Genomic DNA, 14777 nt, shown 5'->3' on the forward strand with positions numbered 1-14777 from the left:
GAGAGAGAGAGTAATGTGGAAATCATCTGCCCCACAGGTAGGGGGAGGGTGTGGGATGGGGGTATACTGGGGTTTTTGGTGGTGGAGAATGGGCACTGGTGAGGTACGGGTGTTTCATTGTATGACTGAAAGCTTTGTAACCGCTCTCACGGTGATTCAATAAATAAAATTATAAAAAAAAAAGTAAGGTGGAGTTAATTCCTAATTTAATCACCCTAATCAGTGGCAAAATAAACAAACATTGGTTTGAAAGAAGAAATAGAAGAGAGAGGGCTTATAGACCTATACAGGGCTTTACACCCCCAAAGGAAAAAGTACACTTCTTCTCCAGTGCACATGGAACATTTTCCAAAATAAAACATGTGCTAAGACACAAAACATACTTTAATAGAACCAGGAAGATAGAAATAGTATCAACAATCTTTTCAGACCACGATGCACTGAGAATAGAAGTGAATCAGACACAGACACGGAGAACCAAGTCAAACACCTAGAAATTACACAATGGAGTACTATGTAGCTGTTAGAAAAGATGAAGTCATGAAATTTATATACAAGTGGTACCACATGGAAAGTATCATTCTAAGCAAAATGAGTAAGAAAGAGAGGAACAGACATAGAAAGACTGCACTCATCTGTGGAATATAAAGTAACAGAATGGGAGACTAACACCTAAGAATAGTAGAGATAAGGACCAGGAAGTTTGCTTCACAGCTTGGAAGCCAGCCTCACATTCTGGGGAAAAAGGCAGCTCAGATAGAGAAGAGACTACCTTCTCTATCTGAAAGGGTGTTTGGAGGGTCCGCTCGTGATGGGCGGTGTGTGCCGAGAGTAGACTATAGACCGAACATGATGGCCATCCAATACTTGCATTGCAGACCACAACACCCTAAAGGAGAGAGTAAAAGGGAATGCACCTGCCACAGAGGCGGGGGGCGGGGGGAGGTGGCAGAGGTGGGGTCAATGAGGGGGGATGGAAAGGACACTAGGAACATTGGTGATGGAGAATGGGCACTGGTGGAGGGATGGGTACTTGATCATTTTATGTCTAAAACATAAGCATGAAAGTTTGTAAGTCTGTAACTGTATCTCGCGGTGATTCATTAAAAAATTAAAAAAAAACTTTTTAAGCTTCAGAAAATAGATTAACTACATACATGATATACAAGCTTCATATATAAACTAACCACTAAGATGCATTCCTATGTCAAATATAAAGGCCTATGGTTTTTTGTTCTTGTCATCCGGGCCTTCAATACTTAAAACCTAAACCAAAAAAACCCTCCATTTTATTAGTTTAAAAAAAAATTGTTTGACGAGGGGCTGGAGCGATAGCATAGTGGGTAGGGCGTTTCCCTTGCATGCGGCAGACCCAGGTTCGATTCCCAGCATCCCATATGGTCCACCCGAGCACTGCCAGGAGTAACCCCTGAGCATCGCCAGGTGTGACACAAAAAGCAAAAAAAAAAAAAAAATTTGTTTGACTTAAAAAAAAAGACTTGGAGGATTCCTTTTTCTGGCAACACCTGTGTACAGGCTGCCAGGTTTATTACTGAGAGAAAGCAAGCTAAATTAGCAGTTTTCCAAAGACCCAGTCCTATTCTACGGCAGGTGTGTGGCCTGAGTTTGCCATGTATCAAATGTGAAAGGTCAGAGGTGGAGTACTCTCTAGCAGCCACTGTGGTATCTCCTCTTGCTCTTCTGAAGCAAAGGTATCCTTTGAATTGCTATGAGGCTAACCCAATTTCTCACTGCCATCTAGTTTTTATGCTCAGGTATACCTGGTGACTATTACCTTTCCTTTTCAGATGGCGCCCAGCCCATCAGTTTGCAAAGTATGTTTGTTTGTGTTCTTGCTAGCCAGATTTCTATAGTCTCTGTTGGTTTTCTCTGTGGATCTCTCACTGAGTATCAGACATTGTTGGACTGTAAAATAAAGCTTCTGCAGTTGTATTTCCTGAATTCCCTCCTGGTTCCTAACTCTGAAAACTGTCAGCACAAATCGCCAGTGGAGAATCCCATTGCCTTCCCAGGGAGAACTTAGAGTTAGGTGAAACAGTGCTCAGAGAGGATGGGGAGAGAACTCAAGGGCAGAGGCATATGCTTTGCATGAGGGAGTTCTGGGTTCCATCCCTGAGCACTGGCAGAAGCAACTACCCAAATCCAATTTGCTGAGCATGTATTATTACTTTTGGGTTTTGGATCACACTCAGCTGTGTTCAGGACTTATTCCTGTCAGTGCTCGAGGACCATATGGCTGCTGGGGATTGAAACCAGGTTGACACATGCAAAATAAAGACACCCTGCTCACTGCACTATTGCTCTGGCCCCTAGCATATGTTTAAAGATTTTATCTGATTGAATGTTCCTTAAATATAAGATTTATAAACATTTAGACACCACCACTTTGACCCTGCTAATTCCCAGGTGAGCGCCCCAGGGCCAGCTCCAGGGGAAGGCAAGCTGGAGCCAGTGAGTAGCCTGAGATCCAGCTAATGCCCACCCGAACAGTCCCCACCCCTGAGAAGTGCCAGGTATTAGAGCCTATGTGCAACAATGCCATGCCCCAATTTCAAACCTAACAGACTCCCAGGTGAGCTCCCCCAGGTCCAAGCACACACAGGAGACAGACTCCCAGAGTGAAGGGAACACAGTCTGGGCCTTTCAGAAGATACTTCTCTCTTTAACACACAGTGAAAATAGTTGAAGGCAGGCAATAAACAAAAGACCTGCAACAGATGTCATGGGAAAGCAGCGCAGAACCCCACCATGCGGAGTGAGCGAAGACAGCCCCCCAAGGACTAGCCAGGACTAGCCAGCTGTAGGACATTTCAGAGAAGGACTTTAGTATCACGGGTGTTCCATAAGCTCAAAGCAATAATGGAACAGAAAGCAAATAAAACACAGTATGACGCAAGAGCAGAAATGAGAAATTACAAGCAGAAATGACAGAACTGAAGAATTTGGTAGGTGAAACGAAAATCTCACTGGAAAACCTCAGCATCAGAGTAACAGCAGCTGAGGACAGAATCAGAGAGCACCAAGATGAGATGCAGAAAACCTCCAGACAATAAATAGCAGAAGATGGTAGTAAGCCTCAAAATTAATGAACGGCAAACAAAAGAACTTTGGAATAAGTTCAACAGAACTACACAAGAACCATCAGGGTGTGAATAGAAACAGAACATTAAAAGCAGCATGATCAAGGGTGGAAATTACATACAAAAGAGCATCCTTAAAATTTACAGATTCATCAAATGAGACCCTGCAAGCCTCAAGACAAGAATGGGACAGAATTAACAACAAAAACAAAGGTCAAGGGTCAGAGCAACAGCACAGTGTGAGGGCGCTGGCCTTGCACAGGGTTCACTTGAGTTAAATTCCCAGCATCCGGTATTGTCCCTTGAGCCTGCCAGGAGCGACCCTGAGGTGCAGAGCAAGGAGGGAGCACTGAGCACCTTCAGATATAGCCCCAAAACGAAACAAAACAAAACCCCAATGAAATAAGTGCCTCATCAAGACTGCTGTACCAAGACAGACTTTTATTCTGATTTAAAGGAGTGTTACAGAGCTTCAAATATAAGAAATGGCTCAGGAACTTCAGAGACTCTAAATCAACTTTGTAAGAAGCACTGAATGGGCTTAAGAGATGACAAATCTCACAAAAAAGCCAAATTTGTACAAAAAGATGGCACAAAACTCCATTTACCATAAGCTCACAGCAAACATTATACTTAGTGGTGAAAAATGGAAAGCTTTGCTTCAAATTTCTGGCATGAACTATAGCACAAAGCAGTAGTAATTAAAACAACATGGTACTGTACTCCAGTAGGGTGTGTGTGTGTGTGGTTGTGTGAGTGTGTGTGGTGTGTGTGTGGTGTGTGTTTGTGTGTATCAGTGGTATAGAACTAAAATTCCAGAAGAAGATCCCAGGTATATGCTCAGTTAATCTCAACAAAGGAGCAACAAAGTATGAAGTGAAGCAGGGAAAGTCTCTTCAACAATTAAAAAAAATACTCTGACCTCTTTCTAATGCCATGGACAAATCAAAAGTAAAATCAAAATGGATTAAAGACCTTGATATCAGACCTGAGTCCCTAAGTTACATAGAGAAAAACACAGGCAAAACATGGCACAGAAGCTAGGAGCATCTTTAAGGATATAATACCACTGGCCAAGCATGTGGAAGCAAACATAAAAAAATTGGACTACATTAAATTAAGAAGCTTCTCCTACAGCAAGCATCATCCTTAATGGGAAAAACTGAGAACCTTCCCACTAAGATCAGGGACCAGACAAGGATGCCCACTCTCTCCACTGCTGTTCAATATAGCACTGGAAGTACTTGCAATAGCGATTAGGCAAGAAAAAGATATTAAGGGCATCCAGGTAGGAAAGGAAGAAATCAAGCTCTCACTATTCACAGATGATATGATACTTTAATTAGAGAACCCTAAAACTTTTACCAAGCAACTCCTAGAAACAATAGACTTGTATAGTAAAATTGCAGGCTATAAAATCAATACCCAAAAATCCATGGCTTTCCTATACGCAAACAGAGAAAGAGAAGAAAGTGACATGAAGAAAACAATCCTGTTCACAATTGTGCCCCAGAAAATCAACTACCTAGGAATCAGCTTAACTAAGGAAGTAAAGAACCTGTACAAAGAAAACTACAAAACGCTACTTCAGGAAATAAAAGAGGACATGAGGAATTGGAAAAACATCCCCTGTTCATGGATGGGGAGAATTAACATTGTCAAAATGGCAATACTTCCCAAAGCACTGTACAAATTCAACACAATCCCTATTAGGATACCCATGATATTCTTCAAAGAAATGGAGCAAACACTCCTGAAATTTATATGGAGTGAAATTTATATGGAACAATAAGCTCCCACGAAAAGCTAAAGCAATTCTTGGGAAAAAGAAAATGGGAGGAATCAACCTCTCTACTTCAAACTCTACTACAAGGCAGTAATAATTAAAACAGCATGGTACTGGAACAAAGGCAGAGCTGTAGACCAATGGAACAGGGTTGAATATACTGACATCTCCCCCCAAACATATGATCATCTAATCTTTGATAAGGGGGCAAGAAAAGTGAAGTGGAGCAAGGAAAGCCTCTTTAACAAATTGTGCTGGCAAAACTGGACGGCTACATGCAAAAAAGTGGGCTCCAATCTCTGCCTAATGCCATGTACAAAAGTTTGATCAAAGTGGATTAAAGACCTCCACATCAGACCAGAATCCATAAGGTACATTGAAGAAAAAGTTGGCAAAACCTTCCATGACATTGAAGCTAATGGTGTCTTCAAAGATGTCACGCCACTGGCCAAGCAAGTGAAAACAGAGATAGACAAATGGGACTATCTTAAACTAAGAAGCTTCTGCATCTCCAAAGAAACAGTGACCAAAATACAAAGACAGTCTACAGAGTGGGAAAGGATATTCGCCAAATACACATCCAACAAGGGTTTGATATCAAGGATATTCAAAGTACAGGTTGAACTCCACAAGAAGAAAACATCCAACCCAATCAAAAAATGGGGCGATGAAATGAACAGAAATTTTCTCAAAGAAGAAATACGAATGGCTAAAAGGCACATGAGAAAATGCTCTACATCACTAATCATCAGAGAGATGCAGATCAAAACAACAATGAGATATCATTTCACACCACAGAGACTGGCCCACATCCACAAGAACAAAAGCAACTGGTGCTGGCACGGATGTGGCGAGAAAGGGACCCTCCTTCACTGCTGGTGGGAATGCTGACTGATTAAGCCCTTTTGGAAAACAGTATAGATGATTCTCAAAATATTAGAAATTGAACTCCCATTTGACCCAGCAATACTACTCCCGGGAATATACCCCAGAGAAGCAAAAAAGTATAGTGGAAGTGACATCTGCACTTGTTTGTTCATTGCAGCACTCTTTACAATAGCCAGAATCTGGAAAAAACCTGAGTGCCCAAGAACAGATGACTGGTTAAAGAAACTTTGGTACATTTACACAATGGAGTACTATGTAGCTGTTAGAAAAGATGAAGTCATGAAATTTACATACAAGTGGTACTACATGGAAAGTATCATGTTAAGCGAAATGACTCAGAAAGAGAGGGATAGACATAGAAAGATTGCATTCATCTGGGGAACATAAAGTAACAAAATAGGAGACTAACACCCAAGAATGGCCGAGATAAGTACTAGGAGGTTTACTCCATGGGTCTGAGGCCAGCCGCACATGCTAGGGGGAAAAGCCAGCTCAGATAGAGAAGGGAGCACCAAATAAAGGGTGTTGGGAGGATACTCCCAGGATGGGAGAAGCATGCTGAAAGTAGACTATAGACCAAACATGATTGCCACTCAATGCCTCTTTTGCAAACCACAACACCCAAAAGGAGAGAGAGAACAGAGGGGAATGCCCTGTCACAGAGGCAGGGTGGGAAGGGGAGAATGGGGGGTTGGAGAGATACTGGGATCCATGGTGGTGGGAAATGGGCACTGGTGGAGGGATGGGTATTTGATCATTGTATAATTGAGACCCAAGCACAAAATTTTTAAGTCTACAACTGTACCTCATGGTGTCTCACTAATAAAAATTTTTAAAAAAAAATTTAAAAAAAGGAAAAAAATTAAGAAGCTTCTGCACCTCAAAATAAATGAGGACCAATATACAAAGACACCACAGACTGGGAGAAATTATTTGCTCACCACTTATTTAATAGGTAAAGGTAAAGGTATAGGCCCTCCCGTTGATCGTCGATTTGCTCGAGCGGGCCCAGTAACGTCTCCATTGGAGACTTTGTTGTTAGTGTGTCTGGCATATTGAATACTCTCGGTAGCTTGCCGGGCTCTCCGAGAGGGGCAGAGGAATCGAACTCGGGTCGGCCATGTTGGCCGCTTGTAAGGCGAACGCCCTACCTGCTGTGCCTTCGCGATAGCACAGCGGTAGGGCGTTTGCCTTGCACGCAGCCAACTTATTTAATAAAGGGTTAATATTCAAGTTATATAAAATACTTGCGGAACTTTACAAGAAAAAAAAATCCAACCCCATCAAAAAAATGGAAAGAAGAGATGAACAGAAACTTCCTCAAAGAAGACATACAAATGGTCAAAGGTATATGAAAACATGCTCTGTATCACTAAGCATAAAGAAATACAAATCAAAACAAAAATGAGATATCATCTCACAACAGAGAAACTGGCACTTATCACAAAGAACCACCACCACCGTCGGTGTGGATGCAGGAGCGAAAGAAGTCCCCCTTCACTGCTGCTGGGAACTCAACTGGCCCACCTTTATGGAAAAGTTTGGTCATTCCTCAAAAACTAGGGAATTGAGCTTTCATACAACCCAGCAATACCACTTCCTGTAATATATCCCTAAACCCCCAAAACATAGTGAATAAAAGACAGCTGTACTCTTGTACTCATTGCAGCATAACAGCCAAAATCTGAACACAACCTAAGTGCCCAATTACAGATGACTAGATAAAGAAGTACATACACACAATTGAATACTACTTAACATAAAAAAAAAAAAGATGAAGCCATGCAATTTGCTGCTACACTCACAGATCGAAGGAGTATCATACGCTACATGAAGTTAGAGGGAGAAGGACAGAAAACAGAATTATTTCTCTCTTATTTGGGATATAAACAAACAGCTGGAGTGTAACAAATGCTCCAAAAAAATAGACACAAAGAGCATGATTACTGGTAGTCAGTAGGAATGCTGCTGCTGGGTTGGAGGTGACAAGGTGTAGGTCAGAGAAAGGAAATTATGACAATTGGAGAATGGGCTGCTGAAAGGAGATAAAGTGATATGCATAACAGTACCATAAACTAGTTTCCATGGGGGCAGGGACGGGGGGAATGGGGTGTTGTGAGGAAAATTGAGGAGATTTCTGAAGAAAAGTGCACAGGGATAAAGGGATTGATGCTGGAACACTGTATGCCTGGAACTCAACTGTGAATAACCATGTAACTGTGTAATTCAATGATTCAATTGAAAACATTTTTAAATAATTTAAATATGATTTATGAGCAGTTATTCTGAGTGAATTGAAACGAAATTAATTAAAAATAGATATTCATGGAGACATATAAATCCTATCTTTATTGTGTTTTCTTTTTTTTTGCTTCCAGGGTCACACCCAGTGATGCTTACGGGTTACTCCTGGCTCTGCACTCAGAAATTACTCCTGGCAGTGCTTTGGGGACCACATGGGATGCTGGGAATCGAACCCAGGTTGGTCACGTGAAAGGCAAATACCCTACCCACTATACTAACACTCTGGACCCTAAATCCTATCTTTAATGACACATAAAATGTGTATATACTTTTGGGTTTAAAGGACTCAAAACCGGATATATTCAGGACAGATATTAGTACCCAAAGACTAACTAGAATTATTTTTGCCTTTCGCCAAATTCTTTTGAAAATACTGGTAAAGTGGGAGACTCAACAATACATCTCTCAGAAAAGAGCACAGAACGACACCACAGCCATGTCTCCAGACCCCACACCAGGCTGTTTCATTAGGGGCACCCCAGAGGGGGAGGAGGAGGCTCCTCCAAGCCCCCTGGAGCCAGCCTCAGAAGCTGAAAACCTCCAGAGCTCAACCGCCGCCATGCTCACAGCTGATCTCCACACGCTCGAACAGGTCTCACCCATGAGGGAACCTCTTCCTAGACATCTCATACTTTATACCACTGATATTCCAAGAGTACCACACCACATTTGATGGGGTTTAGAGTAGAAGGCCTCCAATCTTAGAAGGAGATATATTTTTACAGATATCTATCTATCTTTCTATCTATCTATCTACCTCTCTCTCTCTCTCTCTCTCTCTCTCTATATATATATATATATATATATATATACATATATATGTAAGCACACATGGCTCAACCTTTAACAACTTGTTACTAATCTCTTAGAAGGGCTAAATGGCTTCTGAATGAAATACAACAATCTTCACACACTTTCTTCTAAGAAACCTTTTTTGTCTCATTTTTAGTGGCTTATTCACAGCAAACAATACAAAATAAATTATTTCAATTCTGTTTTAGAGGCAGGGGTTGGGGTTCGGAATGGAAACATCCGAAATATGGTGATGGGAAAGTGTAATGGCGGTGGGATTCGTGTTTGACTATTAAATGAATCAAATATTGTGAAGTATTTTATAAAAATAAAATTTAAATAAAAGAAAATACTAGTAAAGTGTAACCAACTTAAAGAATATATTTTATGGTACATCAAAATCACCAAATATAATTTAATGGCAAGACTTCTTTTGTTGTAGCATAAAGTTTACCATCTTAAGCATTTCGAAGTCTGTGGCTCTGTGGCATTAACTAAGTTGGTCAAAGGTGCACAGAGAAAAGAGATTTGAATGCTATATTTAAGTGAAAAATAGAGTAAATATTAACCTCTATTACCTAGTTCCCTAGATTTCCACTATTACCTAGTTCCCTAGATTTCCACTTGTCCTCATGTCAGTTTTTTTTTTTTTTTGTTTTGCTTTTTCGGGCTGGAGCGATAGCACAGCGGCAGAGCGTTTGCCTTGCACGCAGCCAACATGGCCGACCCGAGTTCGATTCCTCCGCCCCTCTCAGAGAGCCCGGCAAGCTACCAAGAGTATCTCGCCCGCACGGCAGAGCCTGGCAAGCTACCCGTGATGTATTCGATATGCCAAACACAGTAACAACAAAGTCTCCAATGGAGACGTTACTGGGCCCGCTCGAGAAAATCGATGAACAACGGGAGGACAGTGACAGTGACAGTGCTTTTTTGGTCACACTTGGCAATGCACAGGGGTTACTCCTGGCTCTGCACTCAGGAATTACCCCTGGCGGTGCTCAGGGACCATATGGGATGCTGGGAATCAACCCAGGTCAGCCGCATGCAAGGCAAACGCCCTATCCACTGTGCTATTGCTCCAGCCCCTGTCAGTTTTTAAGTAGGACAATTTTCTAATCTGTTTTCAATCCATTTGTCATTTATAACTTCAAAAAACTCTTTTTTTGGGGGGGAGGGGTAGCTTCAGATCTAGTGGTGCTCAGGTGCCTAAAGGGAGGGAAGGTCACACCCAGCAGAGCTCAGGGACAGAATCCAGGCCACCCACATGTAAGCATGTGCTCCAGCCCTTGGAGAGATTTCTCCTAGTCCTTGAATCTTCAAATCTGTTTGTTTTGTTTTGGGGTCAAGTTTAGAGGTGATCAGCGCTTACTCCTGGCTCCATGCTCAGGGATAACTTCTGGCTCTGTGCTCAAAAATAACTCCTGGCTCTGTGCTCAGGGCTCACTCCCAGGTCTATGCTCAGGGATCACTCCTGGCTTTGTGCTCAGGCCTCACTCGTGTAGGGGCCCAGGTGTCCATGTGGTACTGGGGATTGAATTCAGGGCAGTCATGCATGAGGCACATATATTATCTGCTGTAATCCCTCTCCATCTTAACTCCCCAAGAAGACAACAGGATTTTGACAATTCATGCTGAAGAATTTCACTGCCATCTCCAGTTCTATTAATTTCTATTCACTCCTATACTTACTTTTCCATATAATATGTTTGCTTCCCATATATTTTATCACATTTACTGACTCCTTTTCTTTCTTTGGTGTTGTGATTACTGCTCTTCAGACAACAGTAATCTCACTTACTGAAGAATTCTAAGCCAGAGAATATAAAAAATTTGCTATTTAAACAAAATCTTATATACAGATATTAAAAATAACATATTATGTCTAAATATCTACTCAGATGGTATTTTTTAACAAGTGGGTGATTTAAAACAAAATTTCTTTTCTTTCCTTTTCTTTTTTGTTTTGTCTATTTGGACCACACCTGGCAGTTGGTCTGGGCTCATTCCTGCCTCTGCATTCTGTGATTACTCTATGGGGTGCAAGATTAATGCCATGACCATTGTACTATCACTCTGACTCCTAAAACAAAATTTCTTACTAAAATATTCTAGGATTAGTATCCTGTTTATTGGTCTTCTCTGTGCTCTCATGATTGTCTTACTTATATTGTTAGAGAGTTTATGCTCGGAAAGGTTACTGAGTCTCCCAGGTTTCTTCAGTCTAGTTTAACTGGAAGGAGCACTTACCATGAACTTCGTCTCACCCTTGGACAGGGTATCTGTAATAAAGCCGACCTTCTGTAGCTGCTCCACAACACGATGTAACAACTTTGGCTGTAGAGCCACAATGAAAGAGTAAGATAAAGAGCAAATACTGTTACAAGAAAACATTTCTGACATGAGTGGTTTTTTTAATTATCCTATTCATTACAATAATTCATTACATTTAATATTCAAACACCAATCTACCCCGTGGACCTTCCCACCACCATAAGAGGAAAGTGTGTGAAGATCGTTGGGGATTTCATCCTGGGGTCATTAAGCCTTTGTATAAGAGATTATAAACAAATATGTTAAACCCAAACAACTGTGTGCTACTCTTGATACATCAGTGGGCTAGAGTATGAGAGGTCCAGGAATTATGAAATTTAGAATACGATTATAGAACAGATTCTCTAATGGGTAAGGCCTATGTCGCTCTCTTCTGGGAGCTTTATTTCTGAGTTTCTGGATGTTGGCCATTGATGAGATTATATGGCGCTGAAGGCAGTTTGTGGGTATGACTCCCACGCTACTGGAAAACTAGGGAGTTGTGGGGAAGAGGCCCAGTCCTGCTCCGATCGAGCTTGGAGATTTCAGTCATGGGTCCCATATACCTGAATTCTTCAGCGTTTTAACAAGATTCATTTTATCAATAAACCTTTTTTGTTATTCTTTTTTGGGGGGGAAGGCGGGCACACCCAGCTATACTCAGGGGTTACTCCTGGCTCTGTACTCAGAAATTACACCTGGTGGTATTTGGGGGACCATTTGGGATGCCCCCAGCCCTGCCAGGAGTAATCTCTCAGTGCAGAGCCTCGAGTAAGCTCTGAGCAGTACCAGGTGTGACCCTCCACCACCACCACCAAAAAAAGAAAGAAATTCTCACCACAAGAAAATATTTTCTAACTATATACAGTGATGAACGTTAACAAATTTATGATCATTTTGCAATACTGAATCATTAAGCTATATATCTATAGCGAATTCAATGTTACATGTCAATCATAATTCAATTTAAAACATTTTAAAATTTGCCTTCATGGGTTTTCTATAAGAGGTCAAGTTTATTAGTATTCTAGAAAACTACGATAAACAATAATTCTGAAAATATTTCACTACTTAAAATCGGTCTTTTCAAATCTCAGAAGAAGAGATCAACAAGCTACAGCGATGCCTCCAGACCCTATGCCAGGCTGAACCTCATCTGGGACAGCCTGGAGCCAGTGGTTGGTAGTGGGACCTATTCCAAAGAGCCCAGCAACTGAAAACCTCCATAACCCAATTGATGCCATGCTCATGGCCGACCTCCACAGGCTTGGATGAGCCTCATCTAGGAGTAAATCTGCTGAGAAATCCAGGGATGCAGGTTTTGTGACCAAAATCTCCAAGCTCTCATGGAGCTGGGAATGGGTGACCTCCCCCCATCTCCCTGTGCTTCCAGGAGCCTGGCAGTCACACCCATGCTGCCTCTGATGCCATATGAGCTCATTAAGGGACATGATCCTGAGACTCACTAATAAATCTAGGAAGAGATCAACAAGCTGCAAAGATGCCTCCAGACTCCAAAGTGACCATGCAGCTGAAAAATTAACTCCAGCTATATCAACCTATTTAAAATTTTAGAGTTTCTGGAGTGCACAACCGCAAACCATCTCATACTTTACACCACTGATATACCAGGAATAGTACACCACATTGGATGGGGTGTAAAGTAGAAGGTAGAGGAATCGAACTCGGGTCGACCAGGTCGGCTGCATGCAAGGCAAACACCCTACCCGCTGTGCTATCACTCTAGTCTGTGTTCGACTCCTCGGCCTTGGATTCCTCTGCCCTTCTCAGAGAGGCTGGCAAGCTACCGAGAGTATCTCGCCCGCATGGCAAAGCCTGGCAAGCTACCCATGACGTATTCAATATGCCAAACACAGTAACAAGTCTCACAATGTTTCTGGGCCCACTCGAGCAAATCGATAAACAATGAAAGAACAGGACAGGACAGTGATATTAGCACAAAAGGTTCAACCTGCAACAGCATGTTAGTAAATCTCTTATACAAGGGCTTAATGGCTCCAGACTAAGATATAACAATTTCTTTTTTCTAAAAAACTTTTTTTGATCATTGTTAGAGGATTATTCATAATAAGCAATATAAAATAAATTACTTAGGGACTGCTATTGGAGCAGGCTTGGGTGTGGTTAGAAAAATTCAAAATATTGGTGGTGGGAAGGTATAATGGTGGTGGGACTGGTGTTGGTATATCCAATGTAATAAATTATTGCGAATGTAAAAACCCGTCTTTATACAATTCCTTGTGCAAATATCTTCAACATCTTACTTTGCCTTTCACAGAATTCAATCAGTACAAAGTACTTCAACTGACTTAAAAATAAAAACTTACCCCAAAATGAGTGAACTATCAGAGAGAAAACTCTATTTACTGCTGTGTAAAACTGGTTGCATTTGATAAAGTTATGACGTACCTGTTTGGTTGATTCAGAGGTAAAACTTGGATGGGTCAAAAGAACATCCATGTCACCACTCGATTCTGCACCTATGATTAAATAAAAAAATATATCGGATTCTTCAGACACATTTATCAAGTAGGCAAACATAGAACTAAGATAATGCATACACAAAACACTGATACTATTTATAGCCCAACTTTCTATTTTACTGTCTTTAGATATAGAATTAAAAGATTTCAATTAGTTCTATCCATATATTTATGAAAATAGCACTATCTAGAATAACAAGTTAGTAACAGTAGTATACATTGTATACAATTACCTCATTTACATATTAAATACACCTAAGTAACTACTTAATGAGTAAAAACAACATTTAAAAAAATATTTATTTTGGCTTTTCAGTTCACACCCAGTGATGCTCAAGAGTTACTTCTGGCTCTGTGCTCAGGAATCACTCCAGATGGTGCTCAGGTGACCATATGGAAAATCGAACCATGGTGAGCCACGTGTAAGGCCACTGTACTATCACTCCAGCCCTTAAAAACAGTATTTTACTTTGAGTTTTTGAGTCATATGTGGAAGTTCAGGAGCTACTCCTTTCCGTGCTCTGGAGCCACTCCTGGGGGTTGGGGCACCAAGCCTTGCTGGGAATCCAACCTGGGACTGCTGCAATCATAGCATGCTTAGCCCAGTAAGCTCTCTCCAGTCCAAACAACATTTCCGTTTGGTGTTTGGATATACTAACTAGTGGTGCGCAAGTACTACACCTGGAGGTGCTTTGAACTACTGTCATGGGTGTAGCTGCATACAAGGCAAGTGCCTTACCCTTTCTGTCCTATTTTCTCAGCCCCCAAAAACATTTTTACAAGATCCTTTGATACCCATCTATGGATGAGGGCAATAGTTGAAAGGTCTGACATGCAAAGGGCCTCAATCTGGTTCCTAGCATAACACTGCAATGCCAGCTCTGAGGGCCCCTGAGTGTCACTGGGGTGGCCCTGGTGGCCCTTTGCCCTGCCAGGCCCAATAAAACGTTAAACCATTTTGGGTTTTTTTTTTAGCCAGTGAGAAGAGCAGACTAGAGTGCACACTTTGCATGGGCTGACCCAGACTCAATCCCTGGTACCACATGGCCTCAGAACATCAGTGCGTGCAGAGAACCCTGTAGGCCAGAGAGA

At 41.6% G+C, this 14777-nt stretch overlaps 1 protein-coding gene across 1 annotated transcript in view; it reads right to left on the reverse strand.

Moving 5' to 3' along the window:
• POLB (DNA polymerase beta) overlaps positions 1 to 14777 on the reverse strand; it is a 51998-nt gene that overhangs the window by 10450 nt on the left and 26771 nt on the right. Inside the window, exons 10-11 of the mRNA XM_056116774.1 lie at positions 13612 to 13682; positions 11119 to 11205 (exon numbers count right to left, since the gene is read on the reverse strand). Of these exons, the coding sequence (XP_055972749.1) occupies positions 11119 to 11205; positions 13612 to 13682 (158 nt within the window). The remainder of the gene's footprint in view (positions 1 to 11118; positions 11206 to 13611; positions 13683 to 14777) is intronic.

Source organism: Sorex fumeus, unplaced genomic scaffold (genome assembly GCF_029834395.1).
Source record: "Sorex fumeus unplaced genomic scaffold, SorFum_2.1 ptg000033l, whole genome shotgun sequence".
In the NCBI taxonomy this organism is placed as follows: Eukaryota; Metazoa; Chordata; class Mammalia; order Eulipotyphla; family Soricidae; genus Sorex; species Sorex fumeus.